The sequence below is a fragment of the Lingula anatina genome, chromosome 4 (genome assembly GCF_051362555.1).
Source record: "Lingula anatina isolate TDL-2025a chromosome 4, LinAna3.0, whole genome shotgun sequence".
In the NCBI taxonomy this organism is placed as follows: domain Eukaryota; kingdom Metazoa; phylum Brachiopoda; class Lingulata; order Lingulida; family Lingulidae; genus Lingula; species Lingula anatina.
In genome coordinates, this window is record NC_141770.1 from 30,005,867 (window position 1) to 30,031,350 (window position 25,484).

Here is a 25,484-nt window from a genome sequence, read left to right on the forward strand (position 1 = left end):
ACACACACTTTAGATAATTCCACATCATCCATATACACACACTTTAGATAATTCCACATCATCCATATACACACACTTTAGATAATTCCACATCATCCATATACACACACTTTAGATAATTCCACATCATCCATATACACACACTTTAGATAATTCCACATCATCCACATACACACACTTTAGATAATACCACATCATCCACATACACACACTTTAGATAATTCCACATCATCCACATACACACACTTTAGATAATTCCACATCATCCATATACACACACTTTAGATAATTCCACATCATCTATATACACACACTTTAGATAATACCACATCATCCATATACACACACTTTAGATAATACCACATCATCCATATACACACACTTTAGATAATTCCACATCATCCACAAGTAGTTACATCCGTACTATACGGGAGAAAAGAATTCCATTTTTTTCTTTTGTTATGTTACATCATTTGAACAATGGAAAACCTATACCGGACAATGGGGATGTTTACAAAATAAACAAACAATTTTTTTAATGTAAACAAACGAGACTCCCTATTTTTGTTTACGTTTTACTATGGTAACGGATGACGTCACAGAACGGGCCTGGGCATGTAGGAGATTTTAAAGAATTACTAAGGAAAAAGGCACAATGTAGTAGTAAACAAGTAAATTTGTAAATAAAACATGATTTTATTGAAATGCATAATTGCATGTAAGTTGATCATAGTGAACAGTTGTATATACACATTAAAACATTAAAACAATGTACATAAATGTATAATTTACTAAAAGATAATAATTATGCATAATGCAGTGCAAAGTGAGTATAGTGAATCTATCAATTACATGCACAGATTAAAACAGCAAAACAATGTATGTACAACAAAATGAAAAATGATAAATATATAAACAACACTACTCGGCAATTTATGAAAGTTAATAGCCGTATGGTAGTGTATCAAATGAGTCTTGCTGAATGACACGTTTAGTGTACACAACCCGGTAAACTTTATCCTCCCTTTTAGAGAGCAGTTCTTTATTCAGAGTGTCTCGCACAATTTTATGATGTGTAGTTGTTGACACCTCTTTCGGACCTATACCGTGTACCATGTTACGTAAAGTCTCATAGTTCACTATTTGTGAGGTTTCATAATTCAGTGAGATACCCCTCACTTTACAAATTGTCTTTCCCTTTGCGGTAACGTATGCGTAGTTTTTCGGCCCGCCCGACACGAAGGTGGTGATGTGGTCCCCCTCATCTAGCTCATCGGTGAAGTCGCCAAGGTAGCTGCCCATGATGGTATTTAGGTAAGCGTTGGTTTGTGCACTGCCATCGTCCAGGAAGATGATTGAGTCCGTGTCAAAGTAAAGAACGTTTCGATCCAGGACCTCTATGGCGCTGTAAAGAACCATACGAGCGTGGGCGGTGGTGTACGCGGCTATGACGACGTTGGTCTTATCGGAGCATTCATTAAACTCAGATTGGTGTTTGTAGTGTACCTCCACCATATCATCGGTTAAAAACATCACGTTGGTGACATCGACGGATTTGTTCAACAGCAGCGCAAAGTACTCGTCCACCTCGGTGACGTATTCGGACTGTGTCATGTTCATTCGTTGACCGAATTTGCCTGAAATAACAAACATAAAAAATAATAACATAACTATGCGAGTAAGGATAGTGAAAATGCACGGATGAGAAGTACTGTAATATTGTATGATGTGAATAAACAAGGTGTAAACATAATAAAGCATCAAGGACAGATGTAATATGCAAATATACGTACGATGTTATTACCATTATTTACGGTGAATAACAAATACAAATATTGGAATCATGCGTGAACCTCAGACATAGTGTATGTAATAAATAAATGCTACCTCTGTTTATACGTACCCCAAAAGCTGTTAAGCATCAGTTTAGACAAAGCCCTCAGACCTGGGTTCTTCTTAATTTGGTTAGGGTCTAGTCGAATGCCCTCTTTGGTGAAGTAGGAAGCAATGTAGTCTCTTTTGAGCTGTGGTGTCGTGCACTCTGGTGGATAGCCGCTGGCCTCTTGTTTGAGCTTGAGAAATGTATTGATATAGTCAGAGAAAAGACCCCCCGTTTTGGTGATTGGGTTGTATTCGCTAACATGATCATAATGCCAGACCTCGTGCATTTGTTTAATCACATAGCCCTTGGAAACGGCCTTTTTTAACTCGACCGTAACCCATGTACCTGTCATACAACGCTCTTCGTCATTATGCTCACACCGTGACTGCTGCAGTGTGTCAGCGCATGTGCGACAAAGAGGAAATGTTAGTTTCCCTTGTGATCTATAGGGAAGGACAGGATGATAAAGGCCGTGAGGAGGAAGAATAGTACATTTGACTAAACCTTCATACTCGCTAAGAGGACCAAAGTTTTCGGTTATGATGGTGGGGTGACAGAGGGGGTATGGTTTGTATTTGTTGACATAGGGATATAGACTACACACGTCAATGTAACGTATTTTCTGTCCCTGATCTGCCTGACAAAAAAGCTTGACTGCGTTCGTCCTGCCCCCGTAAAAGGCTTCACGAGGATCAATACAATCGACAACGTTCACGCTATCCACTATTTCTTTCACGCCAGCATCCTCCCGTATGACCCTGTCAAACTCACACTCCCATACCTCTATGTAGTTGAAACCTAAAGATTGAAGCGCATGCTTCTTATCCACCGTCCTTTCTAACAACTCACCCATTGTCATCAAATTGACATTGTTGATATTGTAAATGTTGTAACATTTTGGACACCCATGCCAAAAACACCCCTGATACTCGTAGACAGTGTTAGTTGTTGACGCCCAACCATCAACGACAAACTTTCCTATTTTCTTTTCTCCCTGATTATGAGCATGCTGTATAAAGACATTGTCACGCTCCGCCCTATACCGCAACCATTTAGCTGCTTTCACGGACGTTTTGTTTTTCGGCTTATACCCCTGTGCTGGAATAATGCCGATCGTGTTTTGCATAAGAAATAAAGATCTGAACACAACATTGCATGCGCTGGCTATAGTGATAGATCTGTAAAAAACATCAATTTCCACACCATTCGCAACTGTTATATCAAGCATCAATTTCCTGAATCGGAGACATGCTTGCCGAAGAATGGTGACGTCCATGCGGCAGTATATGAGTATTTCCTTTTGGAAATCAAATATATAGTTTTGACTAACCTGATCATTGTACCATGCCAAAAATTTTTCTCTCGCACCGGTAGACATTGAATCAGAGCCATATAAATTAGTGGCGGGCATTTTACCCCTATAGTCTTGGTTTTCAGGGGTATTAAAGAAGTGGGGGAAGTAGCCCTTTGACAGGGATTCATCTAGACCAAATGCAGCGGGAAGTTTGTTGAGTGCCATGGGGAGGAAGCTGTAAGAATCAATAACGGTTATATCGCCCACCTTAATAGAAAGCACCTTGGCGCCCCGTAATATCACCTCAGGAACGATACATTGGTCTTTGAGCCATTTTAAGAGGAAAAAACCATCATAACCAGACATGTTGTGTGCCAACAATATAGCCCCATTATGTATGATCATATCCTCCTCGTTATTCTCACATTCATACTCAGCACCATCAAAACATAACGATGCTCCAGGATTCATTCGTTTACTGCGACCTCCTTTGTTTTTTCCTTTCCTTTTCCTTTTACCTTGTGCACGTTCAAAACTCTGATCTTCAAATACCCATTGGCAAAATTTATCAACACACGACGGCCCCTTAAACACATGTTCATTTTTGCCACATAGCTCACATGTACTAGTGGGGGTTACGTCTAAATTTAGACAGTGATGACATACCCTGTGAGCAACCACTAGATTAGGGGTATGAACATGCGATGGCTGCGCTTCAAAATCAAAAAATATGAAAGGGCGTTTTGAACCAGGTTTAAACTTACCAATGAAATTGGCAGCAGGATTCTCATCGATATACATAAGTAAATCGTCATCATCCTCACCATGGTCATCTCTATCAATTTGCATGTAACATAAGTGACCGTCTTTGACGTACTTATTACATGACTTGCACTTGTAAGTGTAACACACATGTTTTTCCTCCCTTTTATGATCGACAAATTTAGTGCACTTTTTACAAAGAGTAAATCGTCGGCAGGTTGACCATTTACCTTGTTCGGGTACAAGTGTATGATTTCTAAAACAGCTGTCAGAGAGGAAATTTCTGCTACACTGATCGCAATGACGCCAATTTTCAAACTTGCATGACGAATCCTTTTTACACCTCTCGCAATATTTTTCGCACGAATGGTCACCCATGTGATCAAAACCTATATTGCATTCCGTACAATAGTACGCCCTACCCATGAAACCTGTTATCGAAGTTATGACATCATAATGCCCCTTATGATAAAATAAAAACAGCTCCTTCAAAGCTGAAGGTCCTTTATGAATTAAACTCATAAAGTGATCTCCAGAAAACACAGATATTTGATAATTACTCAAATATGACTGAAACTGTTTAATTTCAGGGACACCACAAGGACCTAACGGTACTCCAGCTCTTGTATGCAAGTCTTGGGCTCTTTCTAATTGTTCACGACAACGGTTATCAACGATTGTTGCATATTCGGGGTCATTATCTGCTTTGGCCATAGCTACAACCAATGCACGCGCTAAACACAACTGATCTCCCGCCCCGTTACGTATTTGAATGACTGAACGCTTTGCGTGGAGAAAGCTCTGCATACCCATAGACCCTCTTTTTAATCTTGCTCCACCAGGGCGTGGCATACTGACATGACACACAGTTAAAATAATAGATGCGTCAAGTCTAAACTCCTCGTGAGACTGTAATACTCTTATCAATTCGTCCAAAAAGAGATCCACTGTAAATTCAGATACCCTCGTGAACGCTATTGATATGGGATACTCTAACGTGTCAGATTGCAAGACAATTCTGACCAAATCATGAGGAAGCATGTTCTGCACTAAGTCGTCAAATATGTTTTGGAAAAGCTCACGTAGGAACGGGATCATAGAATTTAAACTTCTATTTTCTAAATGGGAGAATGTGAGCTGATAGTCCGTGTTTACAGTTGAAAATTTTTTCATGCGCCGTTCATTGACCCGTCGCAGATTATAAAACCTTCTATAATCTAACCCCATCCCGAGTTCACCTTCAAACTGATCTACATGATTTACCAGCTGATCGTCTGTTACATTTGAATCAGCCCATAACTCATCACCACTCTCATGCTCCGCATTCAATAAATCATCCTCATTACTCATGTCTTCCCACAAATTAGAAACCGATCCCTCAGACTCTGTGTCACCCATGATAAAATAGTGTTAAAGGCACATGTAATAAAAGGAGGGGTAATGTAAGGGGTGAGGGTAAGGAAATCTCAAGCTCAAGCAATAGCCACTGTGCGTGATATCTATAAAGATCAAAAAATCAAATCAGTCCCCCGTTTTCAGACAGCTAAACATTTTAGACACAATGTTAACGATATATACAAAAATTTTAACGTGAATTAAATTGACTGAATGTTCAGTAACTTACATTTTGTGTGCTCCTACACTGGCTCTCCATGGGACCTTCTACAATGTATTGCCGCGACATGCCTCCACAGACGTTAATGCTCAAATGACGCCGAAGCCAGGATGTTTAATATTAAGAATAATGAAATAAAACTTTTAACCAATAAAAATATCCCACGTCACATAAAATTACGTATACCATTGTGTTGTTCGCGGGAAAATGTAGGGTGACAACCGTGAGAAAATGCTGTTGATTATTCATATGCCCTGGCCTTATATTGTCCTCCCTGTTCACAGAATCAACACCAGCCTCTTATAATTTCAATGCCACTCTCTTGATGTAATCCCTTACAACAACACGCATGGGTGTGACTACAGTTGTTCTATTGTATCGATTGATACGCGTTTAAATTTCATTACATAGTCACACAGCGTTGCACTCAATAAAATGTAGTAGTACATAACACAAATCAAATACTATCAATAATATCGTCTTCGTGGGAAATGTTGTTAATAATGTACCTGCCGTACAAATCGAATACTATCAATAATATCGTCTTCGGGGGAAAACGTTGTTAATAATGTACGTGCTGTGGTCTTCTATTGTACCCCCCGTGTACAGAAACAACACCAGTCTCTTTAGTACTTTCAATGTCGCTCTCAACGTAATCTCTTCACAAAAGAATGTGCACAAGCACAATCACACGCTATTGAATGGCCCATAGAGACGAAACAGCACACATTAATATTAATGGCGATTGCCTCTTTGTGTACGATGCATGAGAACTGAATGCACCGTGTCACTAAGTACCCTCCCCCGAACTTACGAACTTTAGCTTGAAAATGAAAAACGGTTATCAATGTTACTGCAATTTTTATCACTTTTCGCCATAGGAAATAATATATCATTTGTGTATAACACGTGATAAAAGTTATAAAGTAAACCCGTCAAGCCGATAAATGCCAATTACGTTTTTGGACATGTACGATACACATCTAAAACACCCTTTCACTGCTCTTTTAGCAGGGCCCACTGGTTCAGGAAAAACAGTATGGATTAAAAGGCTATTATCAAATGCCGATACAATGATTTCACCGTCGCCACAAAAGATAATATATTGTTACGATATTTGGCAGCCCTTGTTTGATGAAATGCAGAGTGAGCACCCTGACACAGTAACATTCATTAAAGGTATTCCGACCGACTTAACCGACGCCACCTTTTTTGATTCTCAATTAAATAATCTAATAGTACTCGATGATCTTTTTGCCGAATGTAGCGACGATGCCCGGATCCGTGACCTATTCACAAAAGGCTCTCACCATCGTAACATCAGTGTAGTATTGATTGTACAAAATTTATTTCCCAAAGAAAAGCACGCGCGAACCATATCGTTGAACTGTCATTATTTGGTTCTTTTTAAAAACCCCCGTGACTCCCTGCAAGTCAAAACACTAGGAATGCAAATGTATCCCAACGATCTAAAATCGTTTATAAATGTTTATAAAGACGCCACATCCAGTGCCCATAGCTATTTACTCATAGACCTCAGACAGAACACTGCGGATTGCATTCGTCTGCGCACCAATATCTTTCCCGGAGAAACGCATTACGCATACACATGTAAATGACTGAACATATTTTCATCGCTGCGGTGTATCATGAAAGTTGAGACAGAAAAGTTATTCAATGCTCATGTCAGTTTGCTTTCCATAGCCGACAAGAAATTGATAACTGCCGTTGTTAAGAATTCACCCTACGATCTTGTTAGAATTATCTGTAACTACGCATCTAATCTATTATATAATACAAATATTACCCTGACTGCGACAGAAAAATCGGCATTACGGAGGGTTAAACGCGTCATCGTTCAGCTGGCTTCCAAACAAGTGTCCATTCAGCGGAAAAAAATAATTTTGATACGGAATCCGGGTGCAGTTAAGGCAATTCTAAAACCGATAACAAAAAATGGCAGGCTTCAATAAAATGGTCTTAATCAACGAGAACGAACTGAATGCTTTGAAACAGAGAGTAAGCGCTAATTATTCCCCCTTTGTCGAAGAAACACTACGTTTAGAAAATGAAATGAAGAAAACTTTGCAAAGGACCGATGTACCATTCGATGAAAAAATGAGTATCTACAACGATCTTCAAAGTCAATATCTGAGTAAAGCGAGGAAACGCGAACCGGTTGCAGTTGTTGTGCACAATTCGTCACAACCATTAGAAGCACAACTTGGAGTTGACACCGCTGACGCAACCGCAACCCCCACCGTCAAGTCAGAGGCTGGATCTGTATTACATCTTAAAGCCGAGATATTAGATGCAATACCACAGCGTGTGCGTCGCAAAGCTAACGTAATTTTGAGATACATGTCTAACCAACCTAATGTGCTGTCGTATAATGATCAAGGGGAGTTGAAATACAATGGTAGAGTGTACGAAGGAAGCAATGTAGTAGATTTGTTTAACGATCTGTATGTACCCCGTAGGAATTACGAACCGCCAGGGCTTACTGTATTTTTAAAGGGTTTGAAACGTCTTAATGTACCACTAAATAACATCTCAAACGTAAAGCGGCGCAACCAGATTATGTCGTTGGACACTTCTTCCAGTTCAACTCAGATGGGCTCGGGACATGTAGCAAAAACTAAACTAGCTCCCCGGCCAACTCAGAGGAATTCGGGAAATGTAGTAAAATCTAAACTATCTTTATTCAACATATATTGAAATAAAATAATAACATAAAACATATTTGCACAGCTGTATTTTTATTATTACTCGAATAAATGTGTTTAATACAATATTCCTAGTGACTTCTTTGATCTACAAACTTGAAAACACGCGTTTACACAGTAGGGTATGTTGCAATGTGCATTAACATAATCATACACTAATATATCATTAAATTGTTTGTCGCTGGTGAATTTACTAAGTATCTGTTCTAATTTTTTTCCACGAGACCTATTCATCAAGTAATATATACAGTATTGTCCACACACTTTGGTATACAGGCTCTGTAATGTCCTAGTGTTACAATTCCACCCAGATAAAGAGTTTTCATCTAAAAAACGTTTAAAAGCTGCGTTGTAATAATAAGGTGATTTCGCATAAGAGTCAAAGAACTCTCCGTGTCCCTGTTCATCAAAGTAAAAAGCAACCCAGTGCACGCCCGGTTTATCGTGAGGATCCGTATTAGCCACGAGGCATGCTGGATAAGTCCATATCTTTTTGGGCAACGCGTCTGATGCAAACACCCCTTGAAAACATGTTCTCGTAACCGGATCAGTCTGAAGAATGCATTCTATTTGCTTCGTATTCATATTTTAATATTCTACAAAAACGCTCCTACGTTGGTCAATTTTGATAACTGAATCAAATTCTGCCATGACAAGCAACACGATATTGTTAATCTGTTGTCCAAACTCCAGATCGATGTTAAGCGAACCCTGCTTTGTTGGAGTTATATAATTGTCAAAGGTTTGATCAGGGGTTAGATCGTGAGCGAATAAAACATATCCATTCAGGTATTGAGTTCTATCAATATCGATGCTGTGCTCTCCGTCTGCCGCTCCAACTGCTGACAAAAGATCATAATACGCCCTTAAGTAGTTTAACCCCCCTTGAACACTAAAATCAAAATTGTAAGGTTTGAATGGTATTTGTTCCCCCGCCACCATTAATCGAAGTTGCCTTAAATCGTTGTGTTTGAAATTAAACGGATTCTTAGTATAATCTCCCGAAAAAGCATCATCTTCCAACAAAGCCAAAAGAATACGTTTAGGCATGCGTCCAAAATACGCATTGTCAATATGAGCCGTTCTTACACCATTGGGTAAATTGATAACTTTGACTTCCCTTCTAGTCATGGGATAACATGCTACGTGTTTGGCTAATATGTTCTCATGAGCCAGTTTCAACCGATCAGATACTTTGACTCTCCTTACAAAAAGGGATATGTTTTTGATCAGAAATTGTTCTTGTGCATCCGTGTCCGACATAAGGCAAAATGCATGCGACGTCCTTCGCAACTTGATTCGTACGTCCACTTGATTCAGAAGAAGCTTGTTTTGAGTGGCTAAGTCAATTTTTAACGGTCCATACATTTCAACCCTCCTGCTCCTTTGAAACCAAGAATTACGAGCCTTAAATCCTTCATTCCCTGGGTCTCCGTCTACATCAACGTCATCCATCAGTCCATCGGTATCTTGGTAATACATTTCCGAAGTTAAAAGCGATTCTTTAGCATTTTTCCCATAATACAATAAATTTTCCAAGTATGCGCGGTAGGCATATGTATTCTGTCCCACAGTTATTAAATGGTCATTCAACTCTACGTCGACCGCTGTAAATAGGGAGTGTAGCGTGTTATTCACAACTGACGTGTTTTGTCCTGCATCGATGTCAGTTCCATCTGCTTTAACAATTTGACCTTCAACGTATAGGTTGATTTGCGTCGTATCGATATATTCGTCGGGTGTTCCTTTAATGACAAATTCTATTACGGGGCTCACATCTGCAACCGCAGTGAGAGGTCTCACTTCTTCAAAATAGCTCGATAACAGATCGGTCTGCATATGATCGCGTATATTCGAAAATATATCCAGTTCAGTTCTGACGATGGGATCATTTTCAGTGTTATTCATGTCTAAAAATTCGTTTCTTGTGCCTTGAATGAACGTGACTGTTTTGGTCGTCTACCTTTTACTCTTCTGGTTGCTTTAGGTGTGTTGTTCTTTTTTATAGTCATGGCGTTTAACGTTTTCCTTATGACGTCACCATTAACATAAAGTTTTGACTTCGGAGTACGACTTCTTTTACGTTTCTTCTTTACTGCGGGTTGTTCTGTGCGTTTCGGGTTATTCTGTCTATCTACATGCAATATTTCAGCGTGTCTAGGTTGAAATAACCTACCATTGCCTCTTTGCATTCGTGATTGTACCCTTGTACCTCTAAATTTATGAATGGACCCTCCGCCCACCTGTGCTTCGTATCTTTTTACTAACGCTACGTATACAGGATCCATTTTTATAATAAACTCTTTCTGCGAAAATGAAGTGTCGCTATAGCCTTTCCGCTATCAAACTGCACAAGTTCACCCGTGTCACGACTTATATCTATTCGAATTGTGTCAATATGACGACGATTTAGAGGGATGTAAATGGGATTGTCAAATGTTTTTGTGACCACTTGTCCGTAAACACCATTAATATCAACAATCCTCAGTAAATTTGCCGAAGCGTCCCCTACCATCTGATTTTGTATAATATCTGTATACACGTAGAGGGAATTGAACCCTAACGTCATGTTTGGAGGGTAAGGGGCTATTGTATCTGCATTAACTCTGACATTCGGTTTAAACCCTAGCATTGTCGCCATGTCTCCCGCAACATCGATGTAGGCCCCCGATTTCAAGTGAACTGTAACTCGTCTGCTGATAATGTTATAACCCAACGTTATGTTTGTTTTTCCAATAGCTGTTAACTGATCGTGAATTGCAGTTATTAGATCGCCAACTGTCGGATAATACCCTGCAGTAATGTTTAACGTATTTGTTTTTACCCCGTCGTAATATGTCAAGACACCGTTCTGAATATTGTTCCACGAATATGGGTACTGTAGTTCAACCAATGCGACTTCAAAATCCCCTTCTAGATTAAGTGACGATGACAGTTTTGTTTGGAATGTCTCGGGTCTGTTGTTAGGGAAATACTTAAAGCTGCTGTTTGACGGTAAGATAACATGAAAAGACGACGCCATCCTTTCAAATGAGGTGTTTTGTCTGGTACCGGTTACATTTATGTTTTTTGTACATCCTTCGAATCTACCCAAGTATTGAAACGATCATCATAACCTACCCATTTTACAAAAAGCTGCCTAGTTTTCCCCTTTCCACGGGTCTTTAAAATTTTCTCGATACGATACACGTCGTCAGTTTTAATAACTTTAATCATTTCTGGTTCGTACAAGACACCTTCGATTTGCTCTCCATTGTAATCTTTCACCTTATACACAGGAGGTGTTCTGTTTAATCTTTCTGATATTGTAAATATTTCCTGTGTCCATCCCTGTTCGTATCCTTTTGCAAAAGGGGTGCGTGTTTTGCTTAATCTTACAGTATCTCCTACTTGAAATTTAAACCCCGACTTCCCTATTTTTACTTTTCCATACAAGTTTTTCCACACAATGTTTGCATTTCGTGGATTCACATCGATTGGGGCCATCTTTATGCTTCGATGTTTTGCATGGTTGTATCCTGTCATCAAGTCGTTTAGGACTGTCACATACGTTAACGTACTGTTTGCTGTGAAATATCTGTACAAACGGGTCTTTATGCTTCTGTTAAAACGCTCAACCACAGAGCTTTTTCTTTCCGATTTTGTTGTGAAAAAAGCTATGCCTTGACTCTTGAGGTACGCTTGAAATTTTCTATTTGTAAATTCTGTCCCTGCATCAGTTTGAAGTACCAGTGGCTTTCTGCCTTCGGAAACAATGCCTTTAAACGCATCTAATACATTGTCCGCTGATTTTGATTTGATTGGAACTGCCCATGCGTATTTTGAAAATATATCAATCACGGTTAACAAGAATTTCATTCCTTTATTGTATTTTGCTATCTTACTGAGGTCTGCCAGATCACCCTGCCATTGATCATCAATATAATTCACCATGACGCGATTTGTACTGAATTGTTTCCTAACCGGTGCATGTAATGTATACACATCTTGGGCGGCTAGAAAATCTTTGATTTGCTGACGACTGATTTTCATACCATCTTTTCGTGCGGCATTATACAGTTTTAACATACCACCAAAGCTTACAGGGTTTGACGGGTTGGTATACAAACTATGCAGATATGCATCTGTTTTGTTCTGCCCTTTTTTGGTTTTTTTCTTACGCGGCATTTTCTCATACAGTTATGGATCAATTCCAACAAGCTAAATGTTTTCTTTCTTTATCCTATCTCTATTTATAGTTCCCACCAGTTTCATCGTAATGGGTATTTAGTAGCGACATCACTGTACTGGCGGTATGTACAACGGGCAGTGTGTCATCTACCACAAAAAGCCTAACCATTTGAAATCGCTTTTTAGGTGTAAGTGGTACATTAAATCGTTGATTTATTCTTTTTCCAACCGTACTCATCGTGCATTGAGGAGAGTGTCGTTCGTGTTCGACATCTGGGGCATCTCTCAGCGGGTCCCAATTCTTTAGATACAAATCGCAGTAAAAACAACGAACCACATCATCGTGTCTAGACGCTCGTGGGTCTCGGTAAAATCCACTAATGGCTAAAGGGATTGGGTTGATAAGTAGTTTGCCCGGCCAATTAAGAAAACTCAAAATTCGGTCTTCTTCTTTTGCGTATGGCATGACCGGTCCATATAGCACACCCCCCAACTCGGAATCGGTTTCCGGATGATCATCATCCATTCTGTCTACTCAGTATAAAGAAAAATGATCGCAAACACATTTTTGTAATTTTTCGGGTAAGCTGTGTGTTTATTTCAACCAATCATGTATTACATTTTTTCTAACCAATCACGTTACAGCTAACAACAAATAACATTTTTTCAACCAATCAAATCACATATTATTTTAATCAATGAAATGTTTGTAAACAACTCTTTACTATCAAATTGTCTTCATCACATCAAATTAACGTTCCATATATAAATCTATTTTTAGATATGATGTCATAATCAACCAATCAAATGTCTTCTTTCATCGCACACTTCTAGCTAGTGTACATGCAAACTTTGTTAATTCTACACAGATTATACGGCGTCTTTTTCTGTTCAATTCAAAGTTTATTCTGATTTTTTTATCGCCTTATACAAATGTTCGCCATATACAATCTTGCACACATCGTAGACCATACTAGCGAGGACGGTATCAGGGGATAACGCATGGCTCGGTTCCTCCACGTCTTTCCGAAAATCTTCCAGCAACGATGCAGTCATGATGACGGAAAGTATGTATGGGTTTTCTTGTTGTCTCAGTTTTTTCTTCATTAACTTGTAGGCCTTCAGTATTACCTCATGACTTACAGCAGCTTTTGCCCTGGTGAAGTAAACATGTACCGAAACTGACCAGTCGGCCATACACCCATCCATGTGATGCTTTTGGGAACCGTGCGCGGCTATACACCCAGTACAGTACCTGTAACGCATGGCCTCTATTTCCTGCACGATCAACTTCACGTAAATGAGATGAATTAATACTACGTCTGCTTCTACATCGTTTTCGGCTCCAAACATTCTTTCATCACTTTCTTCCGGCTCCTCGCTGACTGTTGTCGGTGGGATTTCACCAAGCGCTGCATTGATTTCAGGCATTTTGGTCAGCAACGTCTCCAATGTGCGTTTGTCAAATTGTACATCGTACATCGCTTCATACGACGCACTTACCGGTGCGTAGGCTAGCTTCATCACAGATTCCTCCTTACCAATGTCGTACAGCACACGGACATTATAGTTTTCCCCCAGCTGATCATCTATTTCAGTATCGGTAGACATAGCAGTTTGGACGGAAGGCAGGGTGTTTTAAAAATCTTCCCATGCTTCTCGCGGCATCCGGATCTTGTTCAACGTTTTCAAATCGCTGAAGACGACCAACTGGACCCCCTGTTTGCTTCTGCATATCGACAACAGACTATCTTCACCAAGTTTGAAGAACTGCGACATTTTGATGTTCGAACGTACAACTTAGGTCAGTGAATTGGAGTTTGATTTGACCATTCCAACATATATAGCCTTCAAATTGCACGCCTGAACATGCAACACGCCTAACAAAAGAATTGCGCTTGACGTCATCCGTCGCTATGACAAAACGTAAACATTACTCCGACATGCCCAGGCCCGTTCTGTGACGTCATCCGTTACCATAGTGAAACGTAAACAAAAATAGGGAGTCTCGTTTGTTTACATTAAAAAAATTGTTTGTTTATTTTGTAAACATCCCCATTGTCCGGTATAGGTTTTCCATTGTTCAAATGATGTAACATAACAAAAGAAAAAAATGGAATTCTTTTCTCCCGTATAGTACGGATGTAACTACTTCCACATACACACACTTTAGATAATTCCACATCATCCATATACACACACTTTAGATAATTCCACATCATCTATATACACACACTTTAGATAATACCACATCATCCATATACACACACTTTAGATAATACCACATCATCCATATACACACACTTTAGATAATTCCACATTATCCATATACACACACTTTAGATAATTCCACATCATCCATATACACACACTTTAGATAATTCCACATCATCCATATACACACACTTTAGATAATACCACATCATCCACATACACACACTTTAGATAATACCACATCATCCACATACACACACTTTAGATAATTCCACATCATCCATATACACACACTTTAGATAATTCCACATCATCTATATACACACACTTTAGATAATTCCACATCAACCATATGCACACACTTTAAATAATTCCACATCATCCATATATACACACTTTAGATAATTCCACATCATCCATATCCACACACTTTAGATAATTCCACATCAACCATATGCACACACTTTAAATAATTCCACATCATCCATATATACACACTTTAGATAATTCCACATCATCCACATACACACACTTTAGATAATACCACATCATCCATATACACACACTTTAGATAATTCCACATCATCCATATACACACACTTTAGATAATTCCACATCATCCACATACACACACTTTAGATAATTCCACATCATCCCTATACACACACTTTAGATAATTCCACATCATCCATATCCACACACTTTAGATAATTCCACATCAACCATATGCACACACTTTAAATAATTCCACATCATCCATATATACACACTTTAGATAATTCCACATCATCCACATACACACACTTTAGATAATACCACATCATCCATATACACACACTTTAGATAATTCCACATCATCCATATACACACACTTTAGATAATTCCACATCATCCACATACACACACTTTAGATAATTCCACATCATCCCTATACACACACTTTAGATAATTCCACATCATCCATATACACACACTTTAGATAATTCCACATCATCCACATACACACACTTAAGATAATTCCACATCATCCATATACACACACTTTAGATAATTCCACATCATCCATATACACACACTTTAGATAATTCCACATCATCCACATACACACACTTTAGATAATACCACATCATCCACATACACACACTTTAGATAATTCCACATCATCCACATACACACACTTTAGATAATTCCACATCATCCATATGCACACACTTTAGATAATTCCACATCATCCACATACACACACTTTAGATAATTCCACATCATCCATATACACACACTTTAGATAATACCACATCATCCATATACACACACTTTAGATAATTCCACATCATCCACATACACACACTTTAGATAATACCACATCATCCACATACACACACTTTAGATAATTCCACATCATCCATATACACACACTTTAGATAATTCCACATCATCCATATCCACACACTTTAGATAATTCCACATCATCCACATACACACACTTTAGATAATTCCACATCATCCATATACACACACTTAAGATAATTCCACATCATCCATATACACACACTTTAGATAATTCCACATCATCCATATACACACACTTTAGATAATACCACATCATCCACATACACACACTTTAGATAATTCCACATCATCCATATACACACACTTTAGATAATTCCACATCATCCATATACACACACTTTAGATAATTCCACATCATCCATATACACACACTTAAGATAATTCCACATCATCCATATACACACACTTTAGATAATTCCACATCATCCATATACACACACTTTAGATAATACCACATCATCCACATACACACACTTTAGATAATTCCACATCATCCATATACACACACTTTAGATAATTCCACATCATCCACATACACACACTTTAGATAATTCCACATCATCCATATACACACACTTTAGATAATTCCACATCATCCATATACACACACTTTAGATAATTCCACATCATCCATATACACACACTTTAGATAATTCCACATCATCCACATACACACACTTTAGATAATTCCACATCATCCATATACACACACTTTAGATAATACCACATCATCCACATACACACACTTTAGATAATTCCACATCATCCATATACACACACTTTAGATAATTCCACATCATCCACATACACACACTTTAGATAATTTAACGGCATCCTCACTGTGCATTGTCTAAAGACGACACATTACTTTTATGTTTATCCCACGAGACACGTGGAACCTGTTAAAATATGACATTTTCTCTTTTTTTGTGTTCATCACTGGACTTACAGAGAATAACGCATGGCATATGGGTGACCTTCCGGGGACAACATCCTCTTGAACACATTGCTTGCCTTAAAGAATATGTAGTTTTTATGGGACTGTTAATAATAATAATAATAATAATAATTCTTTATAGTATAAAGGTGGATATGAAAGGTTGCGGAGTGCAATGTGTCTGCTGTCTTCTAGGTGGTGTCCGATGCTTCGTTGAAGAATATGAAAGAGCTGTTCTTGGACGCCTACGACGAGAACCGGGATAACAAGATTGAGATGTCGGAGGTAAAATAGTCAATAACTAGATATTTTACTCAAATAAATGTAATATATTACATTTATTTACACAAATAAATGTAATTTAGAAATTTCAATATTATATATTTAAAGGGATAATAACTCTTCGAATGAAATCTGTATTTCACAATAAAAACATTGTGAGTGACTCATAAAAAATAATATATTCTGTTTTCCCACAAAAGCGGCTGTTATAGCTATTATTCTGATATCTGAGCTTGTCTTTAGACCACGTGACCTCCACAGATGGCTATACTCTGTTAAAATCTCTTAAGAGATTTAAACAAAAATCCAAACTTTTTAGAAAAAAACCAGGGACTAACTTTGAATGTAAAAATGGATTCATTAACCATTGGTAAGTATGGGAAAATTGTTGTTTACTCCATGAAAATTCATTTTTTGGCCGAAACGAAGAGTTATTATCACTTTAAGCTTTGCACCACGCAACAGTTTAAAATCCCACAGAATTAGATTGCGGGTATTTGAAGTTTGCCACGGTATACAATATTGGCTTAATTTGTTTCAGCTTGCACAGATTTTACCAATGGAAGAAAGCTTTTTGCTTCTCTTCCGAAAGGACAATCCTTTAGAGAGCAGCGCAGAATTTATGAAGGTATGATGTTTAAATTATTACCTGGGGCAAATATTTTTATCGTTATAGGAATGAGATACTTTTAAAACAAAAGATGTGTTGATCTTTCCTTTTCTTCTTGGAGCTTTTAATGGTTATTTGGACAACAATACATTGCTTACCAGAAGATGTTCTGTGTCTTGTTGTTAAAATATGTGATATTAATTCATTGCAATATATATAATCTGTTAAGATCTGGCGGGAATTTGATAATTTTTAAAATATGAGATATTAATTCATTGTAATATATATAATCTGTTTAGATCTGGCGGGAATTTGATAAAGACGCTAGTGGTTATATCGAGGCAGACGAATTGAAGGTATGTTTGGTGACAGTAATTAGATTTGTGTTAATGTTTATACTGGTTGAACATATTTTTTTCTTAATTTTAATACTTACGGTTTTCTTCACGCTGTCCAGTAAATGTCATCATGTCTATAAAAAATATAGGATTTCTGATCGATATTGTTACCAACATATCAGTAGTAATAATCGTTTTTCCATCGTCATTGCTGACAACATATCAATAGGAATAATCGTATTTCGCATCGTTATTGTTTTATTGTTGAGACAAAGAGACTTATCAGTTGCAACAACAGTTTATCAAAATAAGAACGTAGTGAATGTTGTTTGCGGATCTTATGGAATCAGGCTCATCATTCCAGAATTTTCTTAAGCACTTGCTGAAAGAGGAACACCGTACTGTCTCAGAGGAGCAGCTGATTGAATACACCGACACAATGGTAATATGCCAACTTTGCACCAGTGCTGTAAGAGATTGTCTGGTCAGATATTGAGATGTTAACTTAGTGTGTTATTTTTGACAGTGGAACTGGTGGTTGTCAGATATTGAGACTTTCCCTGTCAGTTATTTGAGATTGTGAATGTTGTTTTAAAAATTAAATACATGACATTGCTATCTTCCAGCTGCAGTTATTCGACAGTAACAAAGACGGCAAACTGCAGTTCAGTGAAATGGCCAAGTATGGTTTATTTTTTAGCATAATGAACAATGTAACGTTTAATCTTTTTAATATTTCCAAGGGTTGTTAATTTCATGTATTCATATTTGATATCCGCTTGAAGCAGTTGATGTTTAAGTTTGTTCGCAGCTTCCGCCATACACTCCTTTTACAATTTACACGTTTAAGGTTGATTGCCCACTTAATTTCGATATTTATATTCCAGATTACTTCCAGTAAAGGAAAACTTCCTGTGTAGGCCCATTTTCAAGGTAGGAGTTGTCATGACGTTCCTGCTCTGTGGAACAGAATCCTTAAAGTGCAATTGACAATCCCCCCCCCCCACACACACACACACACCCTCACACTGACTGGCTACTCGATACTAGAGGTTAGCTGAGTTATGACATTAATTCCAATATTTCAAGCAAAGATTTTTCTGGACAGTGCAGAAAAAAGTGAAGAGTTTAGGAGACATACTTGTAAATGTTTAATGAAAAATCCCCCTTTTGCCTCTTTTTAATCAATTACAAGTCTATTAATGTGTAACCTTAGCAATTCCACTCATCTCGGCCAAAATTAATGAAACACCCTCCGTCTGGTTTCAGCAGAACGCCAAGATAACAATGCGAGATGTGGACCGCGTGTTCCAGTTGTACGACAGGGTAAGTATAACACCAATATATATAACAATGAAGGACGTGGATCACGTGTTCCAGTTGTACGACAGGGTAAGTATAACACCAATATAACAATGAAGGGCGTGGATCACGTGTTCCAGTTGTACGACAGGGTAAGTATAACACCAATATAACAATGAGGGACGTGGATCACGTGTTCCAGTTGTACGACAGGGTAAGTATAACACCAATATAACAATGAAGGGCGTGGATCACGTGTTCCAGTTGTACGACAGGGTAAGTATAACACCAATATAACAATGAGGGACGTGGATCACGTGTTCCAGTTGTACGACAGGGTAAGTTTAACACCAATATAACAATGAAGGACGTGGATCACGTGTTCCAGTTGTACGACAGGGTAAGTATAACACCAATATAACAATAAGGGGCGTGGACTGCGTGCCCCAGTTGTAGGACAGGGTAATTTCAATCAAGCGCTGTTTTACTGTTGTGTGTGAATTAGGTACAAAACGGTTACATGGATTACATACAGAAAACGTCGTGGTCTCTTGAGATTATTGTTATGTTTTGTTATGCAGAAAGGCGTATGTTCACCAACCTATGTGACGGCCATATTTCACTTCTTCCAGGATGGAAATGGTTGTATTGAGAACGATGAGTTGTCCGGTTTTTTGAAGGATTTGATTGAGCTGGTCAATGAGGTAGATAAGAGTAGCCATTAGATGCTTTTATTTCAAAATTAACCATCATAAATTGCTTATCGTAATATAATATATAACAATTAAAATGTTAGTATACGATTGTGACGTTTAAGGTGTCCTATAATCATATTATTGTATTTCCAAATTTGTCCGTTTCTTGTTAAGTGGCTTGAAATGGCTTTTTTTCAATTTTTGTTCTTTAGGATTATGATGCAAACGACCTGAAAGAATTCAAGGAAGCCATCTTGAAGTTCTGCGACACTAACAGTGATGGTAAGCTGGACCAGCAAGAGCTGACGCTGTTCATCATGCGCTACGCACACGCCAGTGGTACGGAGATTGACCTGGACAGCAAATGAAGTGTCCTGAAAAAAAGAAAGAAGTCAAAGCTCTGCCTCATAGTATGATTTTAAAAGTCAAAGACATTAACTGTTTGTAAAAAGTATACATATTGTTCCACTGATACGTTTCACTTTGAATCCACAGACATCCACTCTGTCTTAACTGAATGTTGCCGGGATTTGGATTGGTTATAATATGCACGTAAAGGCTATGTCACTCTCTAGCGTATAGAAGAATGTTTTAAGTATCGTTTGTGAAATCGAATATACGCACAACCTGAGCTTATAAAATCAACCCTTTTCCAGTTTACAAGAATGAACGTATGACCAGCGTATGAAATAATTATTTTGAACCTGGTAAAAATCGTTTTTCTCTGCGTTTGCGAAAATGCTGCGTGCTCTAGACGTATACGACACAAGCCTAACAAACCACCTCTGATGTTTATTTTGGTCCTCTCTAACCTCCCATTACGAAAAAGAAGCCATGCCATTGGACAATGCGACCTCTGCGGTTACGTCATTTCCTGAATTGGATTGTAGAGAGGACCAAAATAAACATCAGAGGTGGAATTTGGCTTTACGGTTTGATTGTGCGTATGCCATGCACGGAATTTACAAACGAGCGACGGGATGATGTAGCTTGCAGTATTTGCGATAAGCGTGCCAAGTTTTAGGCCGCTCCGATGCCCGGCAGTATTTTATTTCGATTATTATGTTTTAGTTGGTTTATTTTTGTTTCACGAGCTGACTCTATTTTATTGTCTCTATGGAGGTATATGGGGACTTTACAACATTCGGTTTGAAGGCTTTAACCACTTGTTATAGTTTATTTTTGCATTGTATTGGATTAATGTGGCAGTCCAAGGTTGTCCTAGGTGGTTTTCAAGTTTATGCACCGGGTTTTAATATCATTTAGCGATTTTACGACAACCGTTTACCATCCAATCAAGGTGACAGCCGAGCGTGAATGCTACCATATTACGGCGACTGTGCTGTCTACTTCAACTTGTTTTTGAGGACTCCTAGAACGATTTGACACATCTGGCTTTATAGCTGGCACTAACTATTATGTAACTTTTCTATCCTTGTAAATATCTGCGATTGATTATTTAATTTTCATTTTTATTCTTATTTTATTCTTTAATTTACTATTTTTTATTTACTTAGTTGCGTTTGTAAGCGTTTTTCTCTCTATTTCCTCTCTCTCTCTCTCTCTCCCTTTCTCTCCCTCCATTTCCCTTCTCATTTAAACGTTACAGTTCACAGTACAGTCCTCAATACGTGACCACGTGCCCCAGCCAAGCTCTACAAGAAAGCATTCCCTTTATCTCACCTTATGGAAGGCTAACTATTGCCTTTTCCATGTCACTCTACTTCTACAAGGTCTGTCACGCTATAGCTTACACATATCCGTATGAGTTAGTCAAATCGATTATACGTACTACTTTCGACGTATTAAATCACCCTTTTCAAGCGTATGAGAAGGAACGTATACATGTACGTAGCGTAGAAACAACGTATTGATAGCGTATTTACATCGTATGACTTGGGTTTTAATATGAGTATTAATATGAGTCATCGTAACTGTAGCGTTCCGTATATCAACTTTTAATTGGCATATATGAGCGTTTGATTAGCGCGTATAATTAATGCATATGAGCGTATGGGAAGCGAATTTCTGTTTTGCTGATGATTATGAACTGCACACTGGTTTAGATGAGTCAGGTGTTATAATAAAGGGATCTCCATCCTCTCAATCTAAAATAAGCTGTGATAAATAAGTGGAAATTCAATTCTGATTATACCACAGGTAACAAAACGTGGGAAATACTTTTTTCATATGCTTATGATGCGTTAGGTTTAGGTGAAATACGTCCGCTTAAACACGAAAGTGATATTTTATATACGCCTATATATGTTTACGTACGTTAATTGATCGTTACAAATACGCATGTTCCGTATATCCTGCTAGTTCATCAGTACTACGTTGCATAAATGCTATACATATGTTTCCTATACCAATCATGCTATTAGATGGGCCTCTGTTTCGTATCCTTAGCATCAGTTTAGCGTATTCGTCCTATGCCTAGCGTATCCCTAGCGTATGTGTAACGTACGACTCATACACGCGTAAACGCTGAAATGTTTTGAACATGCTCAAGATTTAATATTAAGATTTGCAAAGACATGGGGTATACAAAGGATGATACACAATAGGTATATGGCTCTCCCAAGGGTTAAAAGCTCTAATCACAAATGTGTGAGAAGGTAGGGCGGGGAGTTAGAGTTTGATTGTAATTTACAGAGAAACATGAAACATCTATTATTTGTTCTAACCTCTGCCTTTAATTAATTGAAAACAGCAAGAAAATTGCAGTTTTAAGTTAGTTTTATGGATTTCTGTCACTAACCTGGTCACAACTAAAGTTGACTGACATGTATTGAGCTTATAAATCTGACCTGGCTCATGGACATAAATATCAGTTATTAAAAATAAATATAACCAGTTTCCATCTGAGCCATTTTGTAATCATATGTCTTCTTTAGAACCATGTAACACCACCAGGAGCACCACCAACGAATGACGTCACGTAGAATATTACGTCAACAACAAAGCACGTGGTGTCCACATCTACATAATTTCATCTTTGAATTATGTGATATTAAACGTAATCAATCACCGTAGTTTCTAGTCGTGTATGTATTTTGGTGCTGTCAAACGATCCGACTGTACGGTGCTAGATGTCTACAAAAGTTACAATAATACTCTAGGGATGGGGGTGGGGGTGTTAGGGATCTGGGAATACCCGCTCTACCAAGCACTTATCATCTTGTTCTTATTCTTATCACAAATCTGAAGAGAGATTAAGTGGATGTCAATAGAATGAGCTTTGCAAATGATTAACTAATGTAATGAATCCATTTTTACTCGTGTTATTCTTTTTATTAATGGATTTATCTGCGTCATTCTTCTGGTACGTGTCAGTTAAATTTCATGGTACATTTAGTGTATTATTATCCTCGTTTTAATGTGCCTGTAAGTCCACGTTCATAAGTTTATTTATTACTACCTTTATACGTTTGGGTTAAATATAGGTTTTTATAAAGTTGAAGTGGAAATTCTTGTTGCATATATAAAGAAACAACACAACTATGTCAGAGGCAAACGCTGAGGACGAAAATTTTAGCTAAGAGACAACTATGACGAAAGTGAATAAAAGTTAGAATGAAATAATCAACATTTCGTTTCTATTAGTATATGCCTTCTTTTTATTATTTATCACCTATGCATCATCTTTCCTGTGTTTTCCTGTGCCGGATGTTTTCCATTATAATAAATGTTTAGATGACATTGTATCTTATTTTCTAATCTATTGACAAAACAAGTCAAATTTTATTTGTATCAACAGATCAAACAGCCTGGATAAAATAAATCCCACTAAACGGACAACCAAAACTGCTAAACATGGATAAAACCATGTCACAACCAGACATAACTATGCACAACTACCACAATCAGACAACCAACCATGTCACAACCAGACATAACAATACACAACAATACGCAAACAATACGCAACTACCACAATCACCAAGACTGCTAAACATGTGTAACACCAAGTCACAACCAGACATAACAATACACAACTACCACAATCACCAAGACTGCTAAACATGTGTAACACCATGTCACAACCAGACATAACAATGCACAACTACCACAATCACCACGGCTAAACATGGATAACACCATGTCACAACCAGACATAACAATGCACAACTACCACAATCACCAAGACTGCTAAACATGGGTAAAACCATGTCACAACCAGACATAACAATGCCGTCTACCACAATCACCAAGACTGCTAAACATGGATAACACCATGTCACAACCAGACATAACAATGCACAACTACCACAATCACCAAGATTGCTAAACATGGGTAAAACCATGTCACAACCAGACATAACAATACACAACTACCACAAATCACCAAGTCGGCTAAACATGGATAAAACCATGTCACAATCAGACAAACAATACGCAACTACCACAATCACCAAGACTGCTTAACATGTGTAACACCAAGTCACAACCAGACATAACAATACACAACTACCACAATCACCAAGACTGCTAAACATGTGTAACACCATGTCACAACCAGACATAACAATGCACAACTACCACAATCACCAAGACTGCTAAACATGTGTAACACCATGTCACAACCAGACATAACAATGCACAACTACCACAATCACCAAGACTGCTAAACATGTGTAAAAACATGTCACAACCAGACATAACAATGCACAACTACCACAATCACCAAGACTGCTAAACATGTGTTACATCATGTCACAACCAGACATAACAATGCACAACTACCACAATCACCAAGCCAGCTAAACATGTGTAACACCATGTCACAACCAGACATAACAATGCACAACTACCACAATCACCAAGACTGCTAAACATGTGTAAAACCATGTCACAACCAGACATAACAATGCACAACTACTACAATCACCAAGACTGCTAAACATGTGTAAAACCATGTCACAACCAGACATAACAATGCACAACTACCACAATCACCAAGATTGCTAAACATGAATTACACCATGTCACAACCAGACATAACAATGCACAACTACCACAATCACCAAGACGGCTAAACATGGGTAGCATAGGGCTTTTGTTCCATTGTTTTTTTAAAGACACTAATGAAAAATGTAATTATTTTAAAAAATGGAAAATTACTACAAAAATTGCATTACTCCAAGAAAATTAAAATTATCTAATAAAGCTACTACGTGATATTGGCCTTTACTTTGGTGCCGTAAATCTATCCAGTGTGTTTGAGAAAAATAAGTCACATGCCGCACGGTGAAAAGTGAACGGCATGTGACCCGAACCACAACAGTAGCAGTTGGTAGTTAATTG

At 38.0% G+C, this 25,484-nt stretch overlaps 2 protein-coding genes across 6 annotated transcripts in view; one reads left to right on the forward strand and one right to left on the reverse strand.

Annotated features, from left to right (window-relative positions):
• LOC106168081 (calbindin-32) overlaps positions 1-23,762 on the forward strand; it is a 34,903-nt gene extending 11,141 nt beyond the window's left edge. Inside the window, exons 4-12 of one of the 4 annotated variants that reach the window (XM_013547015.2) lie at positions 17,146-17,235; positions 17,774-17,860; positions 18,142-18,198; positions 18,545-18,622; positions 18,807-18,862; positions 19,068-19,113; positions 19,450-19,506; positions 20,115-20,186; positions 20,390-23,762. In XM_013547015.2, the coding sequence (XP_013402469.1) occupies positions 17,146-17,235; positions 17,774-17,860; positions 18,142-18,198; positions 18,545-18,622; positions 18,807-18,862; positions 19,068-19,113; positions 19,450-19,506; positions 20,115-20,186; positions 20,390-20,545 (699 nt within the window). In that variant the 3' untranslated portion in view covers positions 20,546-23,762. The remainder of the gene's footprint in view (positions 1-17,145; positions 17,236-17,773; positions 17,861-18,141; positions 18,199-18,544; positions 18,623-18,806; positions 18,863-19,067; positions 19,114-19,449; positions 19,507-20,114; positions 20,187-20,389) is intronic. The other 3 variants (XM_013547025.2, XM_013547032.2, XM_087010967.1) reach the window with 3 other exon arrangements.
• LOC147762744 (uncharacterized) lies at positions 677-6,197 on the reverse strand. 2 transcript variants are annotated; one of them, XM_087011014.1, is made up of 3 exons: positions 5,563-6,197; positions 1,904-5,437; positions 677-1,637 (listed from the first exon to the last, which is right to left on the reverse strand). In XM_087011014.1, exons 2-3 carry the CDS (start codon positions 5,334-5,336, stop codon positions 943-945), a joined length of 4,128 nt encoding a protein of 1,375 aa, XP_086867140.1. In that variant the 5' UTR covers positions 5,337-5,437; positions 5,563-6,197; the 3' UTR covers positions 677-942. The 2 variants fall into 2 exon arrangements, with proteins under 2 accessions (XP_086867140.1, XP_086867141.1); XM_087011015.1 differs by having other exon boundaries at positions 1,904-6,197.
• Positions 23,763-25,484: the final 1,722 nt, after the last annotated feature.

Coding starts and splice junctions, on each gene's coding strand:
- LOC147762744 (XM_087011014.1), bottom strand. CDS start 5,336: ATGGGTGACACAGAGTCTGAGGGATCGGTTTCTAATTTGTGGGAAGAC. Junction 1,638..1,903: donor GATGCTTAACAGCTTTTGGG/GTACGTATAAAC, acceptor TTGTTATTTCAG/GCAAATTCGGTCAACGAATG.